Genomic DNA, 27,194 nt, shown 5'->3' with positions numbered 1-27,194 from the left:
AGTATATCATTATGGAGATATCCTCACCAGTTCACCATGTGTCATTATAGAGATCTCTTCACCAGATTACCATGTGCCATTATAAAGATCTCCTCACCAGATTACCAGGTGTCATTATAAAGATCTCCTCACCAGATTACCAGGTGTCATTATAGAGATCTCCTCACCAGATAACCATGTGTCATCATAGAGAACTCCTCACCAGATCACCATATATTATAGAGATCTCCTCACCAGATCACCATATAACATTATAGAGATCTCCTCACCAGATTACCATGTGTCATTTTAGAGATCTCTTCACCAGATCACAATATATCATTATAGAGATCTCCTCACCAGATTACCATGTGTGATTATAATGATCACCTCACCAGATCACCATGTGTTATTATAGATATCTCCTCACCAGGTCACCATGCTGGAAGAGCTGGAATAGTTCTTCCCTTTCCTTCTCGATCTCCACTGAGATTTTGATCTTCTGGTCAGGGGGACACTCCTTGTTGTGATCCTCTACTCTTTGGATCATCTTGACCTGCTCATCAGCATTCCTGCCCTGAGAGATTAGATTTCATTATGGAAACAGTATAAATATCATAAAATCAAATACATACATAATCCCAAGTGTGCTTCAGCCATATCACCAGAGCTATGACCAATACATCTCCACCCATAACCCCTGTGTACTGCTTTCTTTGCTATAATGATCATCTCCCTGAAAACCATAGTGGTTGGAACTTCTATCTGTGCCACCAAACAGCCTCCATTGGTTTATCTCACCTCCCAGTGAATCCACTTGTATTTGGACAAGTCCACTTTCTGGAAGTCTTCTGCTGTAACATCTGGCAGATTCCTGCAGGTTTGTGAGAGAAGGATCTAGGTATGAATGGGGGAACCATAAAAACAAGACCATGTCTTTTTAATACACATCAACAGCAGAACCACAACCTAGACAGACCAATGAATGTTCCCATGCACACTGATGGAGGACTAAATATAACTGATCTCCTCCTAAACTCAGGGTCCAGAAAACCCAAGCCACGTGGGTTATGCGGATCAGGCCCCGCTCAATGTTCTCCTTCACACAGGCCACAGAAGGTAGTCAAGGGCTAAATATAACTGATCCTTATGTCTTCCTACACTCAGGGTCTGCAACATGAGAGCCACCAGGGTTATCTGGCCCAGGCCTCACTCATTGTTCTTATTTACAGTGAGCACTGACGGTGTTGGAGGGTTAAATATAACTAATCTCAATGTACTCCTAAACTCAGGGTCTACAAGACCAGGTCCAACTTGGTTATGCACCAAAGATGTCACTCAATGTTCCCATTTACACTGGGAATGGTGGTGGAAGGCTAAGTATAACTGATCCTTAGGTCCTCTTACACTCATAATCTACAGGACCAGGGTTATGCAGCTCAGGCCTCAGTAAATGTTCCCACTTACAGTGGGCATGGAAGGTGGTTGAAGGCTAAATATAACTGATCCTTACGTCCTCCGACACTCAGGGTGTACAAGACCAGAGCCACCAGGGTTATCTGGCCCAGGCTTCACTCAATGTTCCCATTCACAGTAAGCACTGAAGATGGTGGAGGGCTCAATATAACCGATCTCAATGTACTCAGGGTGTACAAGACCAAGTCCACCAGGGTTATGCACCCCAGACCTCACTCAATGTTCCCATTCACAGTAAGCACTGATGATGGTGGAGGGCTCAATATAACCAATCTCAATGTACTCCTAGACTCAGGGTCTACAAGACCAAGTCCACCAGGGTTATGCACCCCAGACCTCACTCAATGTTCCCATTTGCACTGGGCATGGAAGGTGGTGGAGGGCTAAATATAACTGATGCTTAGGTTCTCCTACACTCAGGGTCTACATGATGAGAGCCACTAGGGTTATTGGCCCAGGCCACACTCATTGTTCCTATTTACAGTGAGCATTGAAGGTAGGGGAGGGCTAAATATAACTGATCCTTAGGTCCTCCTACAATCAGGATCTACAAAACCAGGTCCACCAGGGTTATCCGGCCCAGAGCTCGCTCAGTGTTCCCATTCATAGGGAGCACTGAAGATGGTGGACAGCTAAATATAACTGATCTCCATGCTCTTCTACACTCGCTGTTTACAACATCAGAGCCACCCGGGTTATCCAGCCCAGGCTTTGCCTCAGCCAAGTTTGCATGAGCCTAAATGTTAAGCTCTTATCTCCGTAAATTTACCTGGATTTGAAACTTTCAGCACAATTTATGGTTTGGTGATGAAAACCACAGCTTTGAAAACATGTCCCCTACTGAAAATTGTATCCACTGTCCTCTGGGAGTTCCACAAATACCCATTAATTCTCCTGCTGTTCTGGCAACAACGTATGGAATGTGAAGTCATGTAACAAGGTTACTTCTTATGTTATGTCCTACACACAAGACAACCATTCACAAACCAACAAAAGCCTCAAACTGACCAAAACCATTTGATGATTATAAAGCAGAAAGCATATCCATTAACCCACATCTGTCCAAGGGCAGATGGAATTTTTGAGGACAACTTCTCACTGTGCCGTTCGTGATCTATCTTCGGTGAGAAGGGGAGTGACATGCGGACCTTTCCAATTTAATAAAACATCTTTACAATCATAGAACATCAAGAACAAAAAACTTTCCCAGGGCAGCTGGCTATACTAGTTCTAAAGGAGACAAAAACTCTTGGGGCAGTTGTGTTTTATATTTATTTATTTATTTATTATTACAGGTACTTATATAGCACCGTCAATTTACTCAGCGCTTTACATATATTACAGTATCCAGAGGGGGATTCCCTGTAAACTCAGGCAGCAACACCCACCCATCCCTTAAAGGGGACCTCTGGCTGTTTGGATTGACGTAGTGTTCTGGAGCTTTCTGCTGTGCCACTCGCCCTTCAGAGGGAGGATAGTCCGTCACCCGGTTTACCCTGCTTTCCTTAAGAGGACCTCTGGCTATATATTTATATGCACATTTCTATTGCGCATCTGGTGAGTGCGTAATTTTACTACACCCATTTGCACAAGCACTGGAGTATCGTTGGACCTGGCACCTTTAGAGCACATATTGTCACCTATGAACTTTTACCATTTATTCATTTATGAACTTACTTATTGCCCATTATTGATTATTTTATTGAGTCATAGAGTATATATGGAGAATTTTTAGCACTGCACTGTGATTTATGAATTTTATTAAGGTTTTATCTGGTTACCTTTTGTGCATAGCTGCTTTTACTAAGTGTGCTCACTGATTTTTACCTTTTTATGGTTCTCTAAACTACATGCAGCAAAGCGGAAAAGAAGATCCAAGTCTAAGCCATTTGTGAGGGGGCCCATAGAAGGGCATTCTATATTTTATAAGTTCATTTCACTTGGAACATGTCTGATGCACTGACACAGTGCTGTGAAAAATTGAAAAACCATCTGGTCCTGGACGACAACCATACGTCTGTACTAGTCCTTAATGTTCCATATGTAAACATACTGTATGTTACTGAGCACCACAATCACATGATATCTGAAGTTCTGAACGTACCACCACCATCACCACTACCTTCCATTATCTTGACTATGCTCAACTAAACTCATTCCACATCATATATCTACAACCCTAGGGCCACACACAGAAGATACATACACATGAAACATGTTACTGAGCACCACAATCAATCGAGATCTGAAGTTCTGAAGGTAGCACTACCATCACCAATATCTTTGTTACTGAACACCACCATGGCATGAGATTTGAGGTTCTGAAGGTACCAACACCATCACCACTACCTTCCATTATCCTCGTCATACTCAGCTATACTAATTCCACATCGAATCTACCACCCTAGGGCCACACACAGGAGAAAACATCCTTGTCATACTTAGCTACACTCACTCCACTTTAAATCTACCACCCTAGGGCCACATGGAGGAGAAACAAATGTTACTGAGCACCACAATAACATGAGACTTGAGGTTCTGAAGGTACCAACACCATCACCACTACCTTCCATTATCCTCGTCATACTCAGCTATACTAATTCCACATCGAATCTACCACCCTAGGGCCACACACAGTAGAAAACATCCTTGTCATACTTAGCTACACTCACTCCACTTTAAATCTACCACCCTAGGGCCACACAGAGGAGAAACAAATGTTACTGAGCACCACAATAACATGAGACTTGAGGTTCTGAAGGTACAAACACCATCACCACTACCTTCCATTATCCTCGTCATACTCAGCTATACTAATTCCATATCGAATCTACTACCCTAGGGCCACACACAGGAGAAAACATCCTTGTCATACTTAGCTACACTCACTCCACTTTAAATCTACCACCCTAGGGCCACACGGATGAGAAACAAATGTTACTGAGCACCACAATAACATGAGACTTGAGGTTCTGAAGGTACAAACACCATCACCACTACCTTCCATTATCCTCGTCATACTCAGCTATACTAATTCCATATCGAATCTACTACCCTAGGGCCACACACAGGAGAAAACATCCTTGTCATACTTAGCTACACTCACTCCACTTTAAATCTACCACCCTAGGGCCACACGGATGAGAAACAAATGTTACTGAGCACCACAATAACATGAGACTTGAGGTTCTGAAGGTACAAACACCATCACCACTACCTTCCATTATCCTCGTCATACTCAGCTATACTAAATCCACATCGAATCTACCACCCTAGGGCCACACACAGGAGAAAACATCCTTGTCATACTTAGCTACACTCACTCCACTTTAAATCTACCACCCTAGGGCCACACGGAGGAGAATCAAATGTTACTGAGCACCACAATAACATGAGACTTGAGGTTCTGAAGGTACAAACACCATCACCACTACCTTCCATTATCCTCGTCATACTCAGCTATACTCATTCCACATCGAATCTACTACTCTAGGGCCACACACAGGAGAAAACATCCTTGTCATACTTAGCTACACTCACTCCACTTTAAATCTACCACCCTAGGGCCACACAGGATAAACAAATGTTACTGAGCACCACAATATCATGAGACTCGAGGTTCTGAAGGTACAACCACCATCATCACTTCCATTATCCTCACTATACTCCGCAATACTTACTCAACACCAAATCTATTGCCCTGGAGCCACACAGAGACACAAATATAAAACATGTTACTGAGCATCACAGTCACACAAGAACTGAAATTTTGAAGGTATCACCACCCCCATTATCACCACCTTCCATTATCCTCACCATACTCAGCGACACACATTCCTCATTAAATCTACCACCTTAGGGCCACACTCAGGAGACACATAGCTATTTTATATATCATTGTGTGGAATACAGAAATAAGATCCATGTTCCTTACGTGTCATACAGCGTGACGGTGCGAGAACCGTTGGTGACATTAACCAGACAGCAGGCACAGGGCGTGTCACCCCAGCTCTGCCAGCTCACATTGGAGGCATCAATGTTCCTCTTGCGGAAATCTGAAATGATGAAGCTATTGGGGGCAGCGGGGGAAGATGGGTTAGATGGGAAGATGTATATATATGCTGAATCTACAGAAGATAGGTGATTGGTTGAAAAAGAAGAAGTGGAGCAAGCTTTACTGTCCTGAGATTTATCTGGTGTAAGCCATGACCCCCTGGTATTGAGTCTGGTATCTCCGGAGGAGAGGTGTCACAGTACTCCCCCATTAGATCCCCCAACAGATGTCACCCAAATCTGCTGCACTGAGCCATGGAGATTACACACTGATATCACACCATACATCACCTGTAACCTCACACCTGTACATGCCTCACCTGTACTCCACAATTGTACGCCCCTCACCCATACCTCACACCTGTACATGCCTCACCTGTACTCCACAATTGTACGCCCCTCACCCATACCTCACACCTGTACATGCCTCACCTGTACTCCACAATTGTACGCCCCTCACCCGTACTCCACAATTGTATGCCCCTCACCCATACCTCGCACCCGTACATGCCTCACCTGTACTCCACAATTGTACACCTCACACCTGTACACATCTCACCCATACCTCACATCTGTACACACATGACCTGTACCTCACAGCTGTACACATCTCACCCACACCTCACACCTGTACACATCTCACCCACACCTCACACCTGTACACACATGACCTGTACACATCTCACCCATACCTCACACCTGTACACACATGACCTGTACACATCTCACCCATACCTCACACCTGTACACACATGACCTGTACACATCTCACCCATACCTCACATCTGTACACACATGACCTGTACCTCACACCTGTACACATCTCACCCACACCTCACACCTGTACACACATGACCTGTACACATCTCACCCATACCTCACACCTGTACACACATGACCTGTACACATCTCACCCATACCTCACACCTGTACACACATGACCTGTACACATCTCACCCATACCTCACACCTGTACACACATGACCTGTACACATCTCACCCATACCTCACATCTGTACACACATGACCTGTACCTCACACCTGTACACATCTCACCCACACCTCACACCTGTACACACATGACCTGTACACATCTCACCCATACCTCACACCTGTACACACATGACCTGTACACATCTCACCCATACCTCACATCTGTACACACATGACCTGTACCTCACACCTGTACACATCTCACCCACACCTCACACCTGTACACACATGACCTGTACACATCTCACCCATACCTCACACCTGTACACACATGACCTGTACACATCTCACCCATACCTCACACCTGTACACACATGACCTGTACCTCAAACCTGTACACATCTCACCCACACCTCACACCTGTACACACATGACCTGTACCTCACAGCTGTACACATCTCACCCATACATCACACCTGTACACACATGACCTGTACACATCTCACCCATACCTCACATCTGTACACACATGACCTGTACCTCACAGCTGTACACATCTCACCCATACCTCACACCTGTACACACTGGACCTGTATCTCGCACCTGTACACATCTCACCCACACCTCACACATGTACACACATGACCTGTACCTCACACTTGTACACATCTCACCCATACCTCACAGCTGTACACACATGATCTGTACCTCACAGCTGTACACATCTCACCCACACCTCACACCTGTACACACATGACCTGTACACATCTCACCCACACCTCACACCTGTACACACCTCACCCATACCTTACACCTGTACACACCTCACCCATACCTTACACCTGTACATACATGACCTGTACCTCACAGCTGTACACATCTCACCCATACCTCACACCTGTACACACATGACCTGTACCTCAAACCTGTACACATCTCACCCACACCTCACACCTGTACACACATGACCTGTACCTCAAACCTGTACACATCTCACCCATACCTCACACCTGTACACACATGACCTGTAAACATCTCACCCATACCTCACACCTGCACACGCATGCACCTCACATTGAAACACACCTGTTCATGTGCAGGATGGTTCGGCTCCCATTGGTAATGTTGCTGATGACAATGGAAGCCGGGAATTCAGAGCCAGGGTGACTGATAACGTGTCTTACGTCTATACCGTAACTTGAAAGACTGTCCAGGACAAAACTGCCGAGGAGGGGAAAGAAGGGCATAGAGTCGGGGCAATTAATTGCTAATTAAAAACAAGAACAGAGAGGAAGAAGGCAAAAAAAACAAAAACAAAACAAAAGTGAACAAACAAAATTTATAACAGATTACGTGTGAAAAAAAAGATTATATAAAATAAACAACAAAAATAGACAATTGCCATAAAACTGCATGCAGTGAGAGAGGAAACTGTCAAATGGTAAAGAAATGAAAAGTAGACGTGCGATTTGTTTCGTTATGAATTCGGACAAAATGTTCGTTCTTTGGAGATTCGGATATATCGGAATTTCCAAATCACAATAGTAATGGATTTCAACAAATGAATAAATAAATAATAGGTTTCATCCCTTGAACCCCCTTGAACCCTTTTTCAGATGGCCTAGTTTTGGCCAGTGCTTATGCCAATCAGGGGCAGACTGACCATTTGGAAACTTGGGCACTGCCTGAGGGCCCGGGGTCATTAGGGGGCCCCATGAGATGCCCCTGGTACCTTTTTCATAGGCTTTTTTGAGTTTGGGCAAGGACACAGGGGCCCCATGATCCCCTATTGCCCGGGGGCCCCATGAGTTGTCAGTCCGCCCCTGATGCCAATATTGGGCTGTTTCAAGCTTATGTCTGGCAACCTCACCCAGTAGGAAGAATGAGAAGTGAGGAATCGTATTAGCAAATCTGTGATCTACTCATTCTTCACATGGACCTGTAGATTACTACAATACATGGGGAGGAGACAGTGGAGGAGGTGCAATTTCAATACATATCTATGAAAGAGTCAGCCACCCAGAATTGATATTTCAACATTTGGTAGATGTTGGGGCAGGGGCATACTGACAACTCATGGGGCCCCCGGGCAATAGGGGATCATGGGGCCCCTGTGTCCTTGCCCAAACTCAAAAAAGCCTATGAAAAAGGTACCAGGGGCATCTCATAGGGCCCCCTACTGACCCCGGGCCCTCAGGCAGTGCCCGAGTTTCCAAATGGTCAATGGCCCCTGTGTTGGGGAACTGAACAAAACCATGAACAAAGGCAGGAGGATCTCATTGCTGGACAGCTTTCATAGGGAACAAAACAGTCCTCATCAACCATACATGAATATAGCTTCTGAGTGGCCTGATGTTTCCTTTATATGTATTTCATATTCTTTCCTGATTATGGAGGAATGAGAAAAAAATAATACGCATGCTACTAGTACGTCCTGTCCATTCCCTCCTCCCATATTATTAGAAACTGATAACATGATGAGGTCATGTGATTGGTGAGTAGTACAGTGATTGGCTCAGCAGTGGGTCAGTTAAGATGCTCCCTATATAACATTCTCACAGGACAGTAGAGCATTGCACACTGCGGAATTAGGTTATGAATGCATAGTGAGACAGATCGTAGAACAACTGAAAGAGAAACAACAGTTTACAACATGATCATGACTGTTCCCATATAGACTCCTCCCCTGTTGTAGTGCTGACTCCTCCCATTTCCTTTATTGCACCAACACTAACCTCACATCACACATCCCACCCCTCCCTTAGAAACCCCCCTACTTTCCTCCAGTTTCTCCCAATCAACCCTACCTCCTACAAACTCCATCCCTGCCTTAGAGACCCCCCTATTTTCCTCCAGTACCTTCCAACTGACCCTGCCTCCAACAAACCTCATCGCTACCTTAGAAACCCCTCTACTTTCCTCCAGTACCTCCCAACAAACCCTACCTTCTACAAAACCCATACCTGCCTTAGAAACCCCTCTACTTTCCCTCAGTACCTCCCAATCAATCCTACTGTCTACAAACCCCACCCCTGCCTCAGAGATCCCTTGTTCTTTCCTCTAGTACCTCCTAACCAACCCTACCTCCTACAAACTCCGTCCCTGCCTTAGAGACCCCGCTATTTTCCTTCAGTACTTCCCAACCAACCCTACCTCCCTACAAACTCCATCCCTACCTTAGAGACCCCCCAACTTTCCTCCAGTACCTTCCAACTGACCCTACCTATAACAAACCCCATCGCTACCTTAGAGACCCCTCTACTTTCCTCCCAACAAACCCTGCCTTCTACAGACCCCATACCTGCCTTAGAAACCCCTCTACTTTCCCGCAGTACCTCCCGATCAATCGTACGGTCTACTACCCCACCCCTGCCTCAGAGATCCCTTGTTCTTTCCTCCAGTACCTCTTAACCAACCCTACCTCCTACAAACCACATCCCTGCCTTAGAGACCCCTCTACTTTCCTCCAGTTTCTCCCAATCAACCCTACCTCCTACAAACTCCATCGCTACCTTAGAGACCCCTCTACTTTCCTCCAGTACCTCCCAACAAACCCTACCTTCTACAAAACCCATACCTGCCTTAGAAACCCCTCTACTTTCCCTCAGTACCTCCCAATCAATCCTACTGTCTACAAACCCCACCCCTGCCTCAGAGATCCCTTGTTCTTTCCTCTAGTACCTCCTAACCAACCCTACCTCCTACAAACTCCGTCCCTGCCTTAGAGACCCCGCTATTTTCCTTCAGTACTTCCCAACCAACCCTACCTCCCTACAAACTCCATCCCTACCTTAGAGACCCCCCAACTTTCCTCCAGTACCTTCCAACTGACCCTACCTACAACAAACCCCATCGCTACCTTAGAGACCCCTCTACTTTCCTCCAGTACCTCCCAACAAACCCTGCCTCCTACAGACCCCATACCTGCCTTAGAAACCACTCTACTTTCCCTCAGTACCTCCCGATCAATCGTACGGTCTACTACCCCACCCCTGCCTCAGAGATCCCTTGTTCTTTCCTCCAGTACCTCTTAACCAACCCTACCTCCTACAAACCACATCCCTGCCTTAGAGACCCCTCTACTTTCCTCCAGTTTCTCCCAATCAACCCTACCTCCTACAAACTCCATCGCTACCTTAGAGACCCCTCTACTTTCCTCCAGTACCTCCCAACGAACCCAACCTCCTACAAACCCCATACCAGCCTTATAAACCCCTCTACTTTCCCTCAGTACCTCCCGATCAATCCTACTGTCTACAAACCCCAGCCCTGCCTCAGAGATCCCTTGTTCTTTCCTCCAGTACCTCCTAACCAACCCTAGCTCCTACAAACCCCATCCCTGCCTTAGAGACCCCTCTACTTTCCTCCAGTACCTCCCAACCAACCCTGCCTCCTACAAACCCCATACCTGCCTTAGAAACCTCTCTACTTTCCTCCACTACCTCCCAATAAACCCTACCTCCTACAAACCCCATCCCTGCCTTAGAGACTCCTCTACTTTCCACCAATACTTACCAATCAACCCTACCTCCTACAAACTTTATCCCTGCCTTACAGATCTCCCTCAGTTCCTCCCAATCAATCCTACTGCCTACAAACCCCACCCCTGCCTCAGAGATACTTCTTCCTTCCTCCAGTACCCTATAACCAACCCCTCCTCTGTTACTTTCCAATCAATCCTACCCCCTAAAAATCCCATCCCTGCCTTAGAGACCCCTCTACTTTCCTCTATTACTTTCCAATCAACCCTATCTCCTACAAACCCCATCCCTTCTTAAAGACCCCTCTACTTTTCTCCAGTACCTCCCAATCAACCCTTACCTTCTCAAACCCCATCCCTGCCTTAAAGACCCCTCTACTTTCCTCAAGTACCTCCCAAGCAATCCTACCTTCTACAAACCGCACCCCTGCCTTTGAGATCCCTCTACTTTCCTCCAGTACCTACAAATCAACCCTACCTTCTACAAACCCCATCCCTGCCCCTCTACTTTCCTCAAGTACTTCCCAAGCAATCCTACCTTCTACAAACCGCACCCCTGCCTTTGAGATCCCTCTACGTTCCTCCAGTACCTACAAATCAACCCTACCTTCTACAAACCCCATCCCTGCCTTAAAGACCCCTCTACTTTCCTTCATTACCTCCCAAGCAAACCCCACCCCTGCCTTTGAGATCCCTGTACTTTCCTCCGGTACTTCCCAACCAACCCTGCCTCCTACAAATACCACCATTGCCAGGAGACTCCTCCCCTTTTGCTCCCACACTAGCCCCTTCCTCACACAGACCCCCTTTTCTCACATACTCATATACTCCTCCCCTTCCAACATTATGTCTGGATTAACTGCATTCATCCAACAAATCCCTTCCCCTTTTTATCCAATGACCCCCTTGTACACCAATCTACCTTGAATTGTTACTCCAACCCTCCCATCCTATTTAACTTAGCTCCACCTAACTGCTAAGGTGACTCCACCCTGCCCATGAACCGTCCTTACTGCTTACTTCTCCATCATTATGTGGCCCTGTCAGTAAGGGGCCCCATCTACTTACTCTGCTATGTGTCCTGGAGCCAGTGACCCCATGAAGGCACAAGGAGCCCCCAAAAGAGAAAGTACAGTGCAGGAATTGGAGGCGTTCCCCCCTCGCTGCCATCGCTGAGAAAGGCACCTGCAATACGAGACTTCACATTAAACTTCTATATAATATAACATACCGCAATACACTATAACAAAATATAATGTACTGTAACCCAACGTACTATAATAAGTAACAGAACAATCCAAGATAAAATAATAAATAATATGCTGTAACAATATGCTGTTTTCAAATTCAGATTCGTATGGCAGGTTAGATAGTAGTTGTTCCTATTGAGATGGTTCACAGAGATGTGATCCACAAACATTGTGTTTTGGGTGCCATGTCGAAAAAGGGGTCCTGTGCGAGTTTTTGACGGTGCGTTCCTGACTAGAGTAGAGTGCAGGGGCGGACTGACCATTTGGAAACTCGAGGGCCGTGGTCAGTGTGGGGCCCCATGAGATGCCCCTGGTACCTTTTTCATAGGCTTTTTTGAGTTTGGGCAAGGGCACAGGGGCCCCATGATCCCCTATTGCCCGGGGGCCCCATGAGTTGTCAGTCCGCCCCGGGTAGAGTGGCATGCGTAGATAAGTGTTCTCATAGGATTGCTATTGATAGGAGTTTTTGATTGAAGTCAATGGGAGGCTTTTGTACATTGAAGTCAATGGCAGGCGTTTTTGCATTGAAGCAAATGGGACATGATTTTGCATTGAAGTCGACAGGGGGCGTTTTGCATTGAACTCAATGGGGCACATTTTTGCACTGAAGTCAATGGGATGCCATTTTGCATAGACCTAGTCTGTTCAGACGGTATGGTCACCTGCTGACTTGACACCGTCCACAGACAGCTTGACTCTTTAAAGTGATTCTAAAGGCTTATTTTTTTAAAAGAAAAAATAACAAACATGTCTATACAGGCGTATCTCGGTTTATGAATTTAATGCTTTCTCCGGGACGTTTTGTATTGGGAAAAATTCGTAAACCGGAACGCGTTTTCCTGTAGGATTGCTTTGAAAACCAATTAATCAGTTCAGGTCAGAAAAAAGTAAAAAAAAAAGTCCTTTATCTGTTCAAAACTCTTTATAAAGTTCACTTTAACCACTTCCCGACCGGCCATTGCATATAAACGGCCGGACAGTGGCAGTGCAGGGTCGGGTGGCCGTTTATAAACGGCCTCCCCGCACCCTGCTTGTGCGCGCTTCATGGGAGCGCGCAGCACCGCGATCCGGTGCCCGCTGTGTCCTCCGGACACAGTGAAACACCGATCGTCGGACGGGACCTCTGTACGAGGTCCCGATCATGTGATCACTGATTGGCCAATCAGTGATCACATGCAAAGTAGTAAGCAAGATGTCACTTGTGACATCATTGCTTACTACGTGTGAAATCTGTGAATGATCACAGAGGTCACATGGTACAAGGCTATTCACAACAGGCTTGTACCATGTGACAAGCTGTGACCAATCACAGCTCACTCAGTACTTCTCAATGAGTGCAAGAATGCAGCCAGAGAGAAAGAGAAATTACTGCTTTTACATCCTATATGGTTGTATAAGCAATCAGTGTAAAAAAAAAAAAAAAAATTCTTCATCACCCCCCACAAGTAGTACAGTGTCACCATGGTGACACTGTACTGCTAGGGAGACAGTATGTAAAAAAAAAAAAAAAAAAATAAGAATATAAAAAAATTAAATAATGTAACAAAAAAATTTAAAAAAAATTTTAATTTTTGGTTATAAACTAATTTGGATTTTTTTTGTACTAAAAAGATAACGGAATAAATTTTGGCAAAGATTTATGATGAAATATTATTTATTTGCAAAATTTTATAAAAAAAACACTTTTTTTCAAAATTTTTTTATTTACATAGCAAAAAAAATAAAAATCCCAGCAGTGAATAAATACCACCAAAATAAAGCTTTATCTGTCTCAAAAAAATGGTAAAAAATTCATTTGGGTATAGTGTGGCATGACCGCGCAATTGTCATTCAAAGTGTGATAGCGCTGAAAGCTGAAAATTGCCCTGGACAGGAAGGGGGTGAAAGTGTCCGGACTGGAAGGGGTTAAAGGCATAAATACTGTACAGGGACATGATTAATCAAGCAATAACATTTCAAACATCCAACTTCAACTTTTAACACATGGCCAACTTTTCAAACATGGTACAGTACACTTCAACTCTACATAAATCACACGAAGCTTAGCTCCCTGCCTTGCATCATAGGAAAACTTGCTTCGTATTGCAAAAAAAATTGCGAAGAAAATTACGTTAACCGAGGCGTTTGTAAACCGAGGTACGACTGTACTTACCTGCTGTGTGTAGTGGTTTTGCACAGAGCAGCCCAGATTCTCCTTTTCTCAGGTCCCCACAGGCTCTCCTGGCCCCTTCTCTTGTCGTGTGCCCCCACAGCAATCAGCTTGCTATGGGGGCACCCACTGCTCCATGTGTCCACACACAGAGCTGCAGCTTGGCCCCGTCCCCTCTCTCTTCACATTGGCTCACTGGCTGTGATTGACAGCAGGTGAAACCAATGGCTCCCGCTTCTGTCTCAGCCAATGAGAAGAGGGAATCCTGGGATAGCCGAGACTCCAGAGCACATCGCTGGATCAAGAGGGGGCTTAGGTGAGTATTGGGGGGGCTGGGAGGGGATGCTGCACACGGAAGGTCTTCTACCATCATGCAATAGAATAAAAAACCTTGAGCCTTTACAACTACTTTAACCCCTTGCCTACTGGGCACGTATACCCCCTTCCTGCTCAGGCCAATTTCCAGCTTTCAGCGCTGTCACACTTTGAATGACAATTGCGCGGTCATGCAACACTGTACCCATATGACATTTTTATCATTTTTTTTAGACAGATAGAGCTTTCTTTTGGTAGTATTTAATCACCTCTGGGATTTTTATCTTTTCTTAAACAAACCAAAAACCACTGAAAATTTTGAAAAAAAAACGTTTTTTCTTAGTTTTTGTTATACAATTTTGGAAATAAGTGATTTTTCTCCTTCACTGATGTGCGCTAATGAGGCTGCAATGATGGGCACTGATAGGCTGCACTGATGGACACTGATAGGTGGCACTGGTAGGTTGCACTGATGGGCATTGACAGGCATCACTGATGGGCACTGAAAGGCAGCACTGATACATGACACTGATAGGCGGCACTGATAGGCAGCACTGACTGGCACTAATAGGCGGCACTGACTGGCACTGTTAGGCGGCACTGACTGGCACTGTTAGGCAGCACTGACTGGAACTGTTAGGCGGCACTGACTGGCACTGATAAACGGCACTGACTGGCACTGATAGGCGGCACTGACTGGCACTGATAAACGGCACTGACTGGCACTGATAAACGGCACTGACTGGCACTGATAGGCGGCACTGACTGGCACTGACTGGCACTGATAGGTGGCACTGATTGGCAGCACTGATAGGTGGCATTGATAGGTGGCACTGACTCGCACTGATGGGTGACATTGAAAGGCAGCTCAGATGGGCAATGATATGTGGCATTGATGTGCACTGGTATGCACTGATATGTGGCATTGATGTGGCACTGATGGGCATTGGCACGTGGCACTGATGAGCACTGCCACTGATGAGCACTGACAGGTGGCACTTCTGGGGCCACACTGATCATCAGGGCACACTGATCATCAGTGCCCTGATAATCAGTGTACATGTCCCCTCCGCGGAAAGCCGACCAGCAGCCCCTGCATGCTGAATAAAATGTATTTTTGGTATTTTTCAATGGTGCCCTTAAAATATCAAATGCAATGATTTAGAGGTTGGATTCAATATAAGGTTACATTCTCACTATGGCATTTTGTGAACATCGCAGGCATTTCCAAAATGTACATAAAACCCGTGCCACGCCTGCGGCTCCATTCGTTGTCAATAGCATCCAAAACACTTGAAAAATCCAGAAACATTCGCAAAAAATGGCCTGGTCAGAAAGGGGGGGTGAATCCTCTAGAGGGCAAGTGGTTAAAAAGGAGGTGAGGACAGAGGGAAATACCAAATAATGTAAGTAAACAAGTTGTAGCGGCCCAAAACCAAAACACTTGAAAAATCCACAAACATTCGCAAAAAATGGCCTGGTCAGAAAGGGGGGGGGGTAAATCCTCTAGAGGGCAAGTGGTTAAAAAGGAGGTGAAGACAGAGGGAAATACCAAATCATGTAAGTAAACAAGTTGTAGCAGCCCAAAACGAAAAAACAAGAAACATTTGCAAAAAATGGCCTGGTCAGAAAGGGGGGGGGGGTAAATCCTCTAGATGGCAAGTGGTTAAAAAGGAGGTGAGGACAGAGGGAAATACCAAATCATGTAAGTAACAAGTTGTAGCGGCCCAAAACCAAAACACTTGAAAAATCCAGAAACATTTGCAAAAAATGGCCTGGTCAGAAAGGGGGGGTAAATCCTCTAGAGGGCAAGTGGTTAAAAAAGGAGGTGAGGACAGAGGGAAATACCAAATCATGTAAGTAAACAAGTTGTAGCGGCCCAAAACACTTGAAAAATCAAGAAACATTCACAAAAAATGGCCTGGTCAGAAAGGGGGGGTAAATCCTCTAGAAGACAAGTGGTTAAAAAGGAGGTGAGGACAGAGGGAAATACCAAATCATGTAAGTAAACAAGTTGTAGCGGCCCAAAACCACCACTAGATGTCAAAGCAGGACAATAACAATTAGATACAGTCAAGAACAGAAAAATACATATACGGGACAGAACATCTACCCACTGCTCCTCGGGGAACCTTTCCACAACTACCCCACAGATCTTGAGGCAGGCTTCCATATCTTCTTCCAGGCACAAATGTCACCAGCTGTCATCCATGGCCACCATCTTCCTCCCTGGCAGGGCCCATACCCATTGCAGGAGAGACAAGTTCACTTGCTGTTGTCCCTCTAAGGAGACTCGGGAGTGGCCAACTGTTGCACCTCTTTTTGCAGCTGATTTGTCGGCTGACAATTAGAGTTTGCTAATAAAGTTGTTTTAGTAATTGAAATTGATTTGCGAATTGAAATCACATCTAATGAAGGTGAACGTCGGCGTCTTAACCTGTGCGATTTGCCGCGGCGCGATTTCTAAAGTAGTTCTTGCGGGACTTTTTGTGCGGTTTGTTGCGATTTCACATAGAATAGAATGGAAAGCGCAAAGCGAATCGCGGGAAATCGTTGCAAATCTTCACAAGTCGCAAATACGTTTTCAGAAACCGCACGACTTTAAATCGCAACAGTGTGACCGGTGACTTAGCGGCTCCTCCATTCACAGACGAGGTGTCTGTCTCTTTAAGATCCCAGCAGCAACTGGTAAGGTGGACTGGCTCAACTGGTTTCTGGCAGCGGCAAAACAGAAGCGGGCGAGCCACATGCGGTCGCAGGCTGTACAATATCTGGACACGCCCCCTGTCCTTTTCTGATCAGCGATAGGCCGGCTCGTCCCTATACCTGGTCAGTGGTATGCCAGATGCATGGAGTTAGCACAGAGCCCAGACATACACACTACCAGGGGCGGACAGACCATTCGGGTGCTCGGGCACTGCCCGAGGGCCCGGGGTCAGTAGGGGGCCCCATGAGATGCCCCTGGTACCTTTCATAGGCTTTTTTGGGTGTGGTTTAAGTGTGGGCGCGCACACAGAGGCCCCATGATCCCCTATTGCCCAGGGGCCCCATGACTTGTCAGTCCACCCCTGCCAGAGGCGGACTGACCATTCGGGTGCTTCGTGCACTGCCCGAGGGCCCGGGGTCAGTAGGGGGTCCCATGAGATGCCCCTGGAACCTTTCATAGGCTTTTTTGGGTGTGGTTTAAGTGTGGGCGTGCACACAGGGGCCCCGTGATCCCCTATTGCCCGGGGGCCCCATGACTTGTCAGTCCACCCCTGCCAGGGGCAGACTGACCATTCGGGTGCTTCGGGCACTGCCCGAGGGACCGGGGTCAGTAGGGGGCCCCATGAGATGCCCCTGGTACCTTTCATAGGCTTTTTTGGGTGCGGTTTAAGTGTGGGCATGCACACAGGGGCCCCATGATCCCCTATTGCCCGGGGGCCCCATGAGTTGTCAATCCACCCCTGACAGGGGCAGCCTGACCATTCAGGTGCTTCGGGCACTGCCCGAGGGCCCGGGGTCAGTAGGGGGCCCCATGAAATTCTCCTGGTACCTTTCATAGGCTTTTTTGGGTGTGGTTTAAGTGTGGGCATGCACACAGGGGCCCCATGATCCCCTATTGCCCAGGGGCCCCATGACTTGTCAGTCCACCCCTGCCAGAGGCGGACTGACCATTCGGGTGCTTCGTGCACTGCCCGAGGGCCCGGGGTCAGTAGGGGGTCCCATGAGATGCCCCTGGAACCTTTCATAGGCTTTTTTGGGTGTGGTTTAAGTGTGGGCGTGCACGCAGGGGCCCCGTGATCCCCTATTGCCCGGGGGCCCCATGAGTTGTCAGTCCACATGAGTTGTCAGTCCACCCCTGCCAGGGGCAGACTGACCATTCGGGTGCTTCGGGCACTGCCCGAGGGCCCGGGGTCAGTAGGGGGCCCCATGTGATGCCCCTGGTACCTTTCATAGGCTTTTTTGGGTGCGGTTTAAGTGTGGGCATGCACACAGGGGCCCCATGATCCCCTATTGCCCGGGGGCCCCATGAGCTGTCAGTCCACCCCTGCCAGGAGCGGACTGACTATTTGGGTGCTTGGGCACTGACTGAGGGCCCAGGGTCAGTAGGGGGCCCCATGAGATACCCCTAGTACCTTTCATAGGATTTTTTGGGTGTGGTTTAAATGTGGGCGTGCATACAGGGGCCCCATGATCCCCTATTGCCCGGGGGCCCCATGAGTTGTCAGTCCACCCCTGCCAGGGGCAGACTGACCATTTGGGTGCTTCGGGCACTGCCCGAGGGCCTGGGGTCAGTAGGGGGCCCCATGAGATGCCCCTGGTACCTTTCATAGGCTTTTTTGGGTGTGGTTTAAGTGTGGGCATGCACACAGGGGCCCCATGATCCCCTATTGCTCAGGGGCCCTATGAGTTGTCAGTCCACCCCTGCACACTACAATCTGATTGTCCAATTTCTGCCTAGGATTCTGGTTTGATGCTGCCATCAGAAATGGCATTGTGTGCGGTGGCGGGTGTTTTTGTTTTGGGTGGATTTTCAGATACGGTTGAGGGAACGATATGACCAGATTGTTCCATGTGTGCTGCACTTGTACAATTTCCGGTCGGCTGTAGAGGGCCTCGTTCACACCAGCAAGGGCCGTACATGGGTCTATGCGAGTCCGTAGGTCAATTCTAATGATAATGAATGGAGCGTTCACCCGTGATTGGATACTCTGCACGTGTATAAACGCATGTGAATGCACCGACATGACTGGATCTGAAGCACAACGTCTGCACATCCTTGCTCCCACCTACATGTCGATCGCACACAGGACGGCAGGTGAGCTGAAAATCGTTTCTTCATAAAATGTTCCAAGAAAAACAGTCAGAGAGGAGGAATCCGAACAAATGATTGGAATGTGACTGCATGGAACGAATGGGGTGCCAGGAAGGAAAGTGGGGGGCAGAGGGAGGGACACCTGGGGGGGCAGAAAGGGGACACCTGTGTTGGGCAGAAAGGGGACACTTGGGTGGGCAGAAAGGGGCCCCTGGGAGTGGGCAAAGAGGGGATACCTAGAGGTGGGTGGGCAGAGAGGGGACACTTGGGGTGTGCAGAGAGGGGACACTTGGGGTGTGCAGAGAGGGGACTCCTAAGTGGGTAGAGAGGGGACACCTGGGTGGGCAGAGAGGGGACACTTGGGTTGGCAGAAAGGGGCCCCTGGGGGTGGGCAAAGAGGAGACACCTAGAGGTGGGTGGGCAGAGAGGGGACACTTGGGGTGTGAAGAGAGGGGACTCCTATGTGGGCAGAGAGGGGACACCTGGGTGGGCAGAGAGGGGACTCCTAGGTGGGCAGAGAGGGGACACCTGGGTGTGCAGAGAGGGGACACTTGGGGTGTGCAGAGAGGGGACTCCTAGGTGGGTAGAGAGGGGACACCTGGCTGGGCAGAGAGGGGACACTTGGGTTGGCAGAAAGGGGCCCCTGGGGGGTGGCAAAGAGGGGAAACCTAGAGGCGGGTGGGCAGAGAGGGGACACTTGGGGTGTGCAGAGAGGGGACACTTGGGGTGTGCAGAGAGGGGACTCCTAGGTGGGTAGAGAGGGGACACCTGGGTGGGCAGAGAGGGGACACTTGGGTTGGCAGAAAGGGGCCCCTGGGGGTGGGCAAAGAGGAGACACCTACAGGTGGGTAGGCAGAGAGGGGACACTTGGGGTGTGAAGAGAGGGGACTCCTAGGTGGGCAGAGAGGGGACACCTAAGTGGGCAGAGAGGGGACTCCTAGGTGGGCAGAGAGGGGACACCTGGGTGGGGAGAGAGGGGACACCTGGGTGGGCAGAGAGGGGACACCTGGGGTGTGCAGAGAGGGGACTCCTGGAATGGGCAGAGAGGGGACACCTGGGGTTTGCAGAGAGGAAACTCCTGGGGTGGGCAGAGAGGGGACACCTGGGGTGTGCAGAGAGGGGACACCTGGGGTTTGCAGAGATGCGTCTACAGAGATGGGCAAAAAGATAACACCTGGGGGCTTGACAGAGGGGGGACACCTGTGGGTGGGCAAAGAGATAACACCTAGGGAGTGTAAAGAGAGAGGGGACACCTCTGGGGGTCATAGAGGGGACAACTGGGGGGTGGGCAGATGGGGGGCATCTGAGTGTGGACCAGAGGACAACTGCGGGTGGTAAGAGAGGGTACACCTTGGGGGGTGGGCAGAGAGGGGCTCCTGGGGTGGATACCTGTGGGGGTCATAGAGGGAACAAATGGGGGGTGGGCAGAGGGGGGAACACCTAAGGGATTGGCAGTGAGGAGACACCTAGTGGTGGGCAGAGTGGTGGGCACTTGGTGGTGGGCAGAGAGTTGGCACATTTGGGGATGGTCAGGGTGGGGACACCTTGGGGGTGGTCAGAGAGAAGACATCTATGGAGAGGGGTTTAGACAGAGGGAACCTAATGGTTGGTCAGAGTGGGGGCACCTTGGGGGTGGTCAGAGTGGCAGCATGTGTGTGTGTGTGTGGGGGGAGGGGGGCTACCAGTGGTAGGTCAGAGAGAGGACACCATAAGGGTGGTCAGAGAACGGGCATCTAGGAAGTGGGGTTGTCTAGTGGATGGCCAGGGGGCATTTCCATGGTGGGGGCAGGAAGACAAGCAGTCATTGGTGAGCTCACCTGGTGTCAGAGTCCTCCTCGGGGTATTTGTCCACCACACTGATGATGTCCAGACAGACGAGTCCAATACACAGAATCCTCTTCTCCTCCATCCCTGCCTGTGAGATCAGGACAGTCTGCAGGAGGACAAAGTACAGGCTGAACTCCGACCTGAAATACTGGCGAGTCAGCACAACACTCCCACACTGCCATCAGGGACACCGCACAGAGCTCTGTCCAACTGACACCACTCACTGCACACTGCCCAACTGACACCACTCACTGCACACTGCCCAACTGACACCACTCACTGCACTCTACCCAACTGACACCCCTCACTGCACTCTACCCAACTGACACTCCTCACTGCACTCTACCCAACTGACACCACTCACTGCACACTGCCCAACTGACACCCCTCACTGCACTCTACCCAACTGACACTCCTTACTGCACTCTACCCAACTGACACCACTCACTGCACACTGCCCAACTGACACCACTCACTGCACTCTACCCAACTGACACCCCTCACTGCACTCTACCCAACTGACACCCCTCACTGAACTCTACCCAACTGACACCACTCACTGCACACTGCCCAACTGACACCACTCACTGCACTCTACCCAACTGACACTCCTCACTGCACTCTACCCAACTGACACCCCTTACTGCACTCTACCCAAATGACACCACTCACTGCACTCTATCCAACTGACACCACTCACTGCACTCTATCCAACTGACACCACTCACTGCACTCTATCCAACTGACACCCCTCACTGCACTCTACCCAACTGACACCACTCACTACACACTGCCCAACTGACGGCACTCACTGCACTCTACCCAACTGACACCACTCACTGCACCCTACCCAACTGACACCACTCACCGCACTCTACCCAACTGACACCCCTCACTGCACTCTACATCTCACTTCAAACTGCATTGTACACTACTCACTGCACTCTACCTACTGTGCTGTATCTAACTGTTGCTACTTTCTGTGCTCAATAAACTGACACTACAGTACTCATTGCTCTATCACTCTCTAATTTACTCTCCTCTCCCCGCTGCCCTTTTCTCTCTTTGGATGGAAGGTGTGTGTGTGTGTGGGGGGGGGTGAAAGGAATAAGAACTAGGAGAAAATTGGAAGGGGGGGCAGGGGATGAGTCCATGTGGTGGGAAGTGTCCACAGTCAACAGTTTTGTTTTCTCATGTCTCTCTCAGTCTGAGATTCAATGTGTCAATATTGATCTTCTCTCTCCTTCTCCCTCTCTGTCTCCTCTCTATCTCCTTGTCCCTCTCTGTCTCCTCTCCTCTCTATCTCCTTGTCCCTCTCTGTCTCCTCTCCTCTCTATCTCCTTGTCCCTCTCTGTCTCATCTCCTCTCTATCTCCTTGTCCCTCTCTGTCTCATCTCCTCTCTATCTCCTTGTCCCTCTCTGTCTCATCTCCTCTCTATCTCCTTGTCCCTCTCTGTCTCCTCTCTATCTCCTTGTCCCTCTCTGTCTCATCTCCTATCTACCTCCTTGTCCCTCTCTGTCTCATCTCCTATCTCCTTGTCCCTCTCTGTCTCATCTCCTATCTATCTCCTTCTCCTCTCTGTCTCATTTCCTATCTCCTTCTCCCTCTCTGTCTTATCTGCTATCTCCTTCTCCCTCTCTGTCTCATCTCCTCTCTATCTCCTTCTCCTTCTCTGTCTCATCTCCTTTCTCCTTCTCTCTCTCTGTCTCATCTCCCATCTCCTTCTCCCTCTCTGTCTCATCTCCCTTCTCCCTCTCTGTCTCATCTCCTATCTCCTTCTCCCTCTCTGTCTCATCTCCTATCTCCTTCTCCCTCTCTGTCTCATCTTCTATCTCCTTCTCCCTCTCTCTCTCATCTCCTCTCTATCTCCTTCTCCCTCTCTGTCTCATCTCCTATCTCCCTCTCTGTCTCATTTCCTAGTCCCTCTCTGTCTCCTCTCTATCTCCTTCTCCCACTCTATCTCCTTCTCCCTCTCTGTCTCATCTACTATCTCCCTCTCTGTCTCATCTCCTATATCCTTCTCCCTCTCTGTCTCATCTCCTCCTCCCTCTCTGTCTCATCTCCTTCTCACTCTCATCTCCTCTCAATCTCCTTCTCCCTCTCTGGCTCATCTCCTCGCTATCTCCTTCTCCCTCTCTGTCTCATCTCCTATCTCCTTGTCCCTCTCTGTCTCATTTCCTAGTCCCTCTCTGTCTCCTCTATATCTCCTTGTCCCTCTCTGTCTCATCTCCTATCTATCTCCTTCTCCCTCTCTGTCTCATCTACTCTCTATCTCCTTGTCCCTCTCTGTCTCATCTCCTATCTATCTCCTTGTCCCTCTCTGTCTCATCTACTCTCTATCTCCTTCTCCCTCTCTGTCTCCTCTCTATCTCCTTGTCCCTCTCTGTCTCATCTCCTATCTACCTCCTTGTCCCTCTCTGTCTCATCTCCTATCTCCTTGTCCCTCTCTGTCTCATCTCCTATCTATCTCCTTCTCCTCTCTGTCTCATTTCCTATCTCCTTCTCCCTCTCTGTCTTATCTGCTATCTCCTTCTCCCTCTCTGTCTCATCTCCTCTCTATCTCCTTCTCCTTCTCTGTCTCATCTCCTTTCTCCTTCTCTCTCTCTGTCTCATCTCCCATCTCCTTCTCCCTCTCTGTCTCATCTCCCTTCTCCCTCTCTGTCTCATCTCCTATCTCCTTCTCCCTCTCTGTCTCATCTCCTATCTCCTTCTCCCTCTCTGTCTCATCTTCTATCTCCTTCTCCCTCTCTGTCTCATCTCCTCTCTATCTCCTTCTCCCTCTCTGTCTCATCTCCTATCTCCCTCTCTGTCTCATTTCCTAGTCCCTCTCTGTCTCCTCTCTATCTCCTTCTCCCTCTCTGTCTCATCTACTATCTCCCTCTCTGTCTTATCTCCTATATCTTTCTCCTTCTCTGTCTCATCTCCTCCTCCCTCTCTGTCTCATCTCCTTCTCACTCTCATCTCCTCTCAATCTCCTTCTCCCTCTCTGGCTCATCTCCTCGCTATCTCCTTCTCCCTCTCTGTCTCATCTCCTATCTCCTTGTCCCTCTCTGTCTCATTTCCTAGTCCCTCTCTGTCTCCTCTATATCTCCTTGTCCCTCTCTGTCTCATCTCCTATCTATCTCCTTGTCCCTCTCTGTCTCATCTCCTATCTATCTCCTTGTCCCTCTCTGTCTCATCTCCTATCTATCTCCTTGTCCCTCTCTGTCTCATCTCCTATCTATCTCCTTGTCCCTCTCTGTCTCATCTTCTATCTCCTTCTCCCTCTCTGTCTCATCTCCTCTCTATCTCCTTCTCCCTCTCTGTCTCGTCTCCTATCTCCTTCTCCCTCTCTGTCTCATCTCCTCTCTATCTCCTTCTCCCTTTCTATCTCCTTCTCCCTCTCTGTCTCCATCTCCTATCTATCTTCTTCTCCATCTCTGTCTCATCTCTTCTCTATCTCCTTCTCCTCTCTGTCTCATCTCCTCTCTATCTCCTTCTCCTCTCTGTCTCATCTCCTCTCTATCTCCTTCTCCCTCTCCCCCTTCTCTTCTATTCTCCCCCCTCTCTTCTATTTTCCTCTCTCCTTCCTGCTGCTCATCTTCTGTCTCCCTCTCTCTTTCTCCCTCTCCCCTCTTTCTCTCTCTTTTTTTCTCCTCTCCCCCCTTTCTCTCTCTTCTATTTTCTCTCTCTCCTATCTTCTTTTTCTCTTTCCTTCTTGCTGCCTCATTTTCTTAATCCCTCTCTCTCTTCTTCTCCCTCTCCCCCCTTTCACTCTCTCTCTTCTGTTTTCCTCTCCCCTCCTTTCTCTTCTATTCTCCCCCCTCTTCTATTTTCCTCTCTCCTTCTTGCTGCCTCATCTTCTCTCTCCCTCTCTCTCTTCTTCTCCCTCTCCCCTCTTTCTCTCTCTTCTATTCTCTTCTTTTTCTCCTGTTCTCCTCTCTCTCTTTCCTTCTTGCTGCCTTATCTTCTCTCTCCCTCTCTCTCTTCTTCTCCCTCTCCCCTCTTTCTCTCTCTTCTATTGTCCTCTCTCTCTCTCCTATTCTCCTCTCTCTCTTTCCTTCTCGCTGCCTCATCTTCTCTCTCCCTCTCTCTCCTCTTCTCCATCTCCCCTTTCTCTCTCTTCTATTCTCCTCTCCTATTCTCCTCTCTCTCTTTCCTTCTTGCTGCCTCATCTTCTCTCTCTCTTCTACCCCCCCCCCTTTCGCTCTCTTCTGTTCTTATCTCTCTCTCCTATTCTCCTCTCTTCTTTCTCTTTCCTTCTTGCTGCCTCATCTTCTCTCTCCCTCTCTCTCTTCTTCTCCCTCTCCCCTCTTTCTCTCTCTTCTATTCTCTTTCTCTCTCTCCTGTTCTCCTCTCTCTCTTTCCTTCTTGCTGCCTCATCTTCTCTCTGCATGTCTCTCTTCTTCTCTCTTCTATTCCTCTCTCTCTCTCTCTCTCTCGTTCTCCTCTCTCTCTCCTTCTCGCTGCCTCATCTTCTCTCTCCCTCTCTCTCTTCTTCTCCCTCTCCCCTCTTTCTCTCTCTTCTATTCTCCCCTCTCTATCTCCTATTCTCCTCTCTCTCTTTCCTTCTTGCTGCCCATCTTCTCTCTCTCTCCCTCTCTCTCTTTTATTCTCCTCTCCCCCCTTTCTCTCACTCCTATTCTCCTCTCTCTCTCCTTCTCGCTGCCTCATCTTCTCTCTCCCTCTCTCTCTTCTTCTCCCTCTCCCCTCTTTCTCTCTCTTCTATTCTTCCCTCTCTATCTCCTATTCTCCTCTCTCTCTTTCCTTCTTGCTGCCCATCTTCTCTCTCTCTCCCTCTCTCTTTTATTCTCCTCTCCCCCCTTTCTCTCTCTTCTATTCTCCTCTCTCTCTCCTATTCTCCTCTCTCTCTTTCCTTCTTGCTGCCCCACCTTCTCTCTCCCTCTCTCTCTTTTATTCTCCTCCCCCCCTTTCTCTCTCTTCTATTTTACTCTCTCCTATTCTCCTCTCTCTCTTTCCTTCTTGCTGCCCCACCTTCTCTCTCCCTCTCTCTCTTTTATTCTCCTCTCCCCCCTTTCTCTCTCTTCTATTCTACTCTCTCTCTCCTATTCTCCTCTCTCTGTCTTTCCTTTCTTGCTGCCTCACCTTCTCTCTCCCTCTCTCTCTTTTATTCTCCTCTTCCCCCTTTCTCTCTCGTCTATTCTACTCTCTCTCCTATTCTCCTCTCTCTCTTTCCTTCTTGCTGTCTCACCTTCTCTCTCTTTTATTCTCCCCCCTTTCTGTCTCTTCTATTCTCCTCTCTCTCTCCTATTCTCCTCTCTCTCTCTTTCCTTTCTTGCTGCCTCGCCTTCTCCCTCCCTCTCTCTTTTATTCTCCTCTTCCCCCTTTCTCTCTCGTCTATTCTACTCTCTCTCCTATTCTCCTCTCTCTCTTTCCTTCTTGCTGTCTCATCTTCTCTCTCCCTCTCTCTCTTCTATTCTCCTCTCTCTTTTTCCTTCTTGCTGCCTTATATTCTCACTCCCTCTCTCTCTTCTTCTCCCTCTCCCCCTTTCTCTCTTCTATTCTCTCTCTCTCCTTCCTTCCTGCTCTGTCTCACCTCTCCTCTCCTCCATCCTTCTCTCTGGATTTGCACTCACTTCATGTGTGTCTCTGGGTCTCTTCCAGTTGTGTCACATGATCATTGGTAGTGACCCGCCCCTTGGTGTGTGGGGGTGTGTCAGGTCACATGGTATTGACTGTCAGTGCGGGGGATGGTGGTGAAGTGTTACATTGTATCCTCGGTGTGTAGGAGGAGACACAGCGTGTCCCAGAGATGAGATGATGACTACAATGTATTCTTCTCTCCGAGTTTCTCCTGCGATACTTTAAGTCTTATGACTTGGCATGTGATTTGTATGCCATGCGACTTGCAAATCGCATGCCAAGTCGCACCCTATTGTCCACAATCACAGCGTTCATACCGGTGCGGTTCCGTCTTGGTCGGAGCCGCACCA

General features: G+C 48.4%; 1 protein-coding gene across 5 annotated transcripts in view; it reads right to left on the bottom strand.

Annotated features, from left to right (window-relative positions):
- Positions 1-26,898, bottom strand: part of KHK (ketohexokinase) — a 35,401-nt gene extending 8,503 nt beyond the window's left edge. The window contains exons 1-7 of one of the 5 annotated variants that reach the window (XM_089657776.1): positions 26,838-26,898; positions 21,251-21,366; positions 11,990-12,106; positions 7,528-7,662; positions 5,390-5,524; positions 781-853; positions 410-556 (exon numbers count right to left, since the gene is read on the bottom strand). In XM_089657776.1, the coding sequence (XP_089513902.1) occupies positions 410-556; positions 781-853; positions 5,390-5,524; positions 7,528-7,662; positions 11,990-12,106; positions 21,251-21,342 (699 nt within the window). In that variant the 5' untranslated portion in view covers positions 21,343-21,366; positions 26,838-26,898. Of the gene's footprint in view, positions 1-409; positions 557-780; positions 854-5,389; positions 5,525-7,527; positions 7,709-11,989; positions 12,107-21,250; positions 21,367-26,797 lie in introns of those variants that run through there. The other 4 variants (XM_089657775.1, XM_089657779.1, XM_089657778.1 and 1 more) reach the window with 4 other exon arrangements.
- Positions 26,899-27,194: the final 296 nt, after the last annotated feature.

The sequence above is a fragment of the Staurois parvus genome, unplaced genomic scaffold (assembly GCF_062004578.1).
Source record: "Staurois parvus isolate SC_StPar_1 unplaced genomic scaffold, SC_StPar_1.0 ptg001026l, whole genome shotgun sequence".
Taxonomy (NCBI): Eukaryota; Metazoa; Chordata; class Amphibia; order Anura; family Ranidae; genus Staurois; species Staurois parvus.
This window is presented reverse-complemented; position numbering and strand designations above follow the sequence as displayed.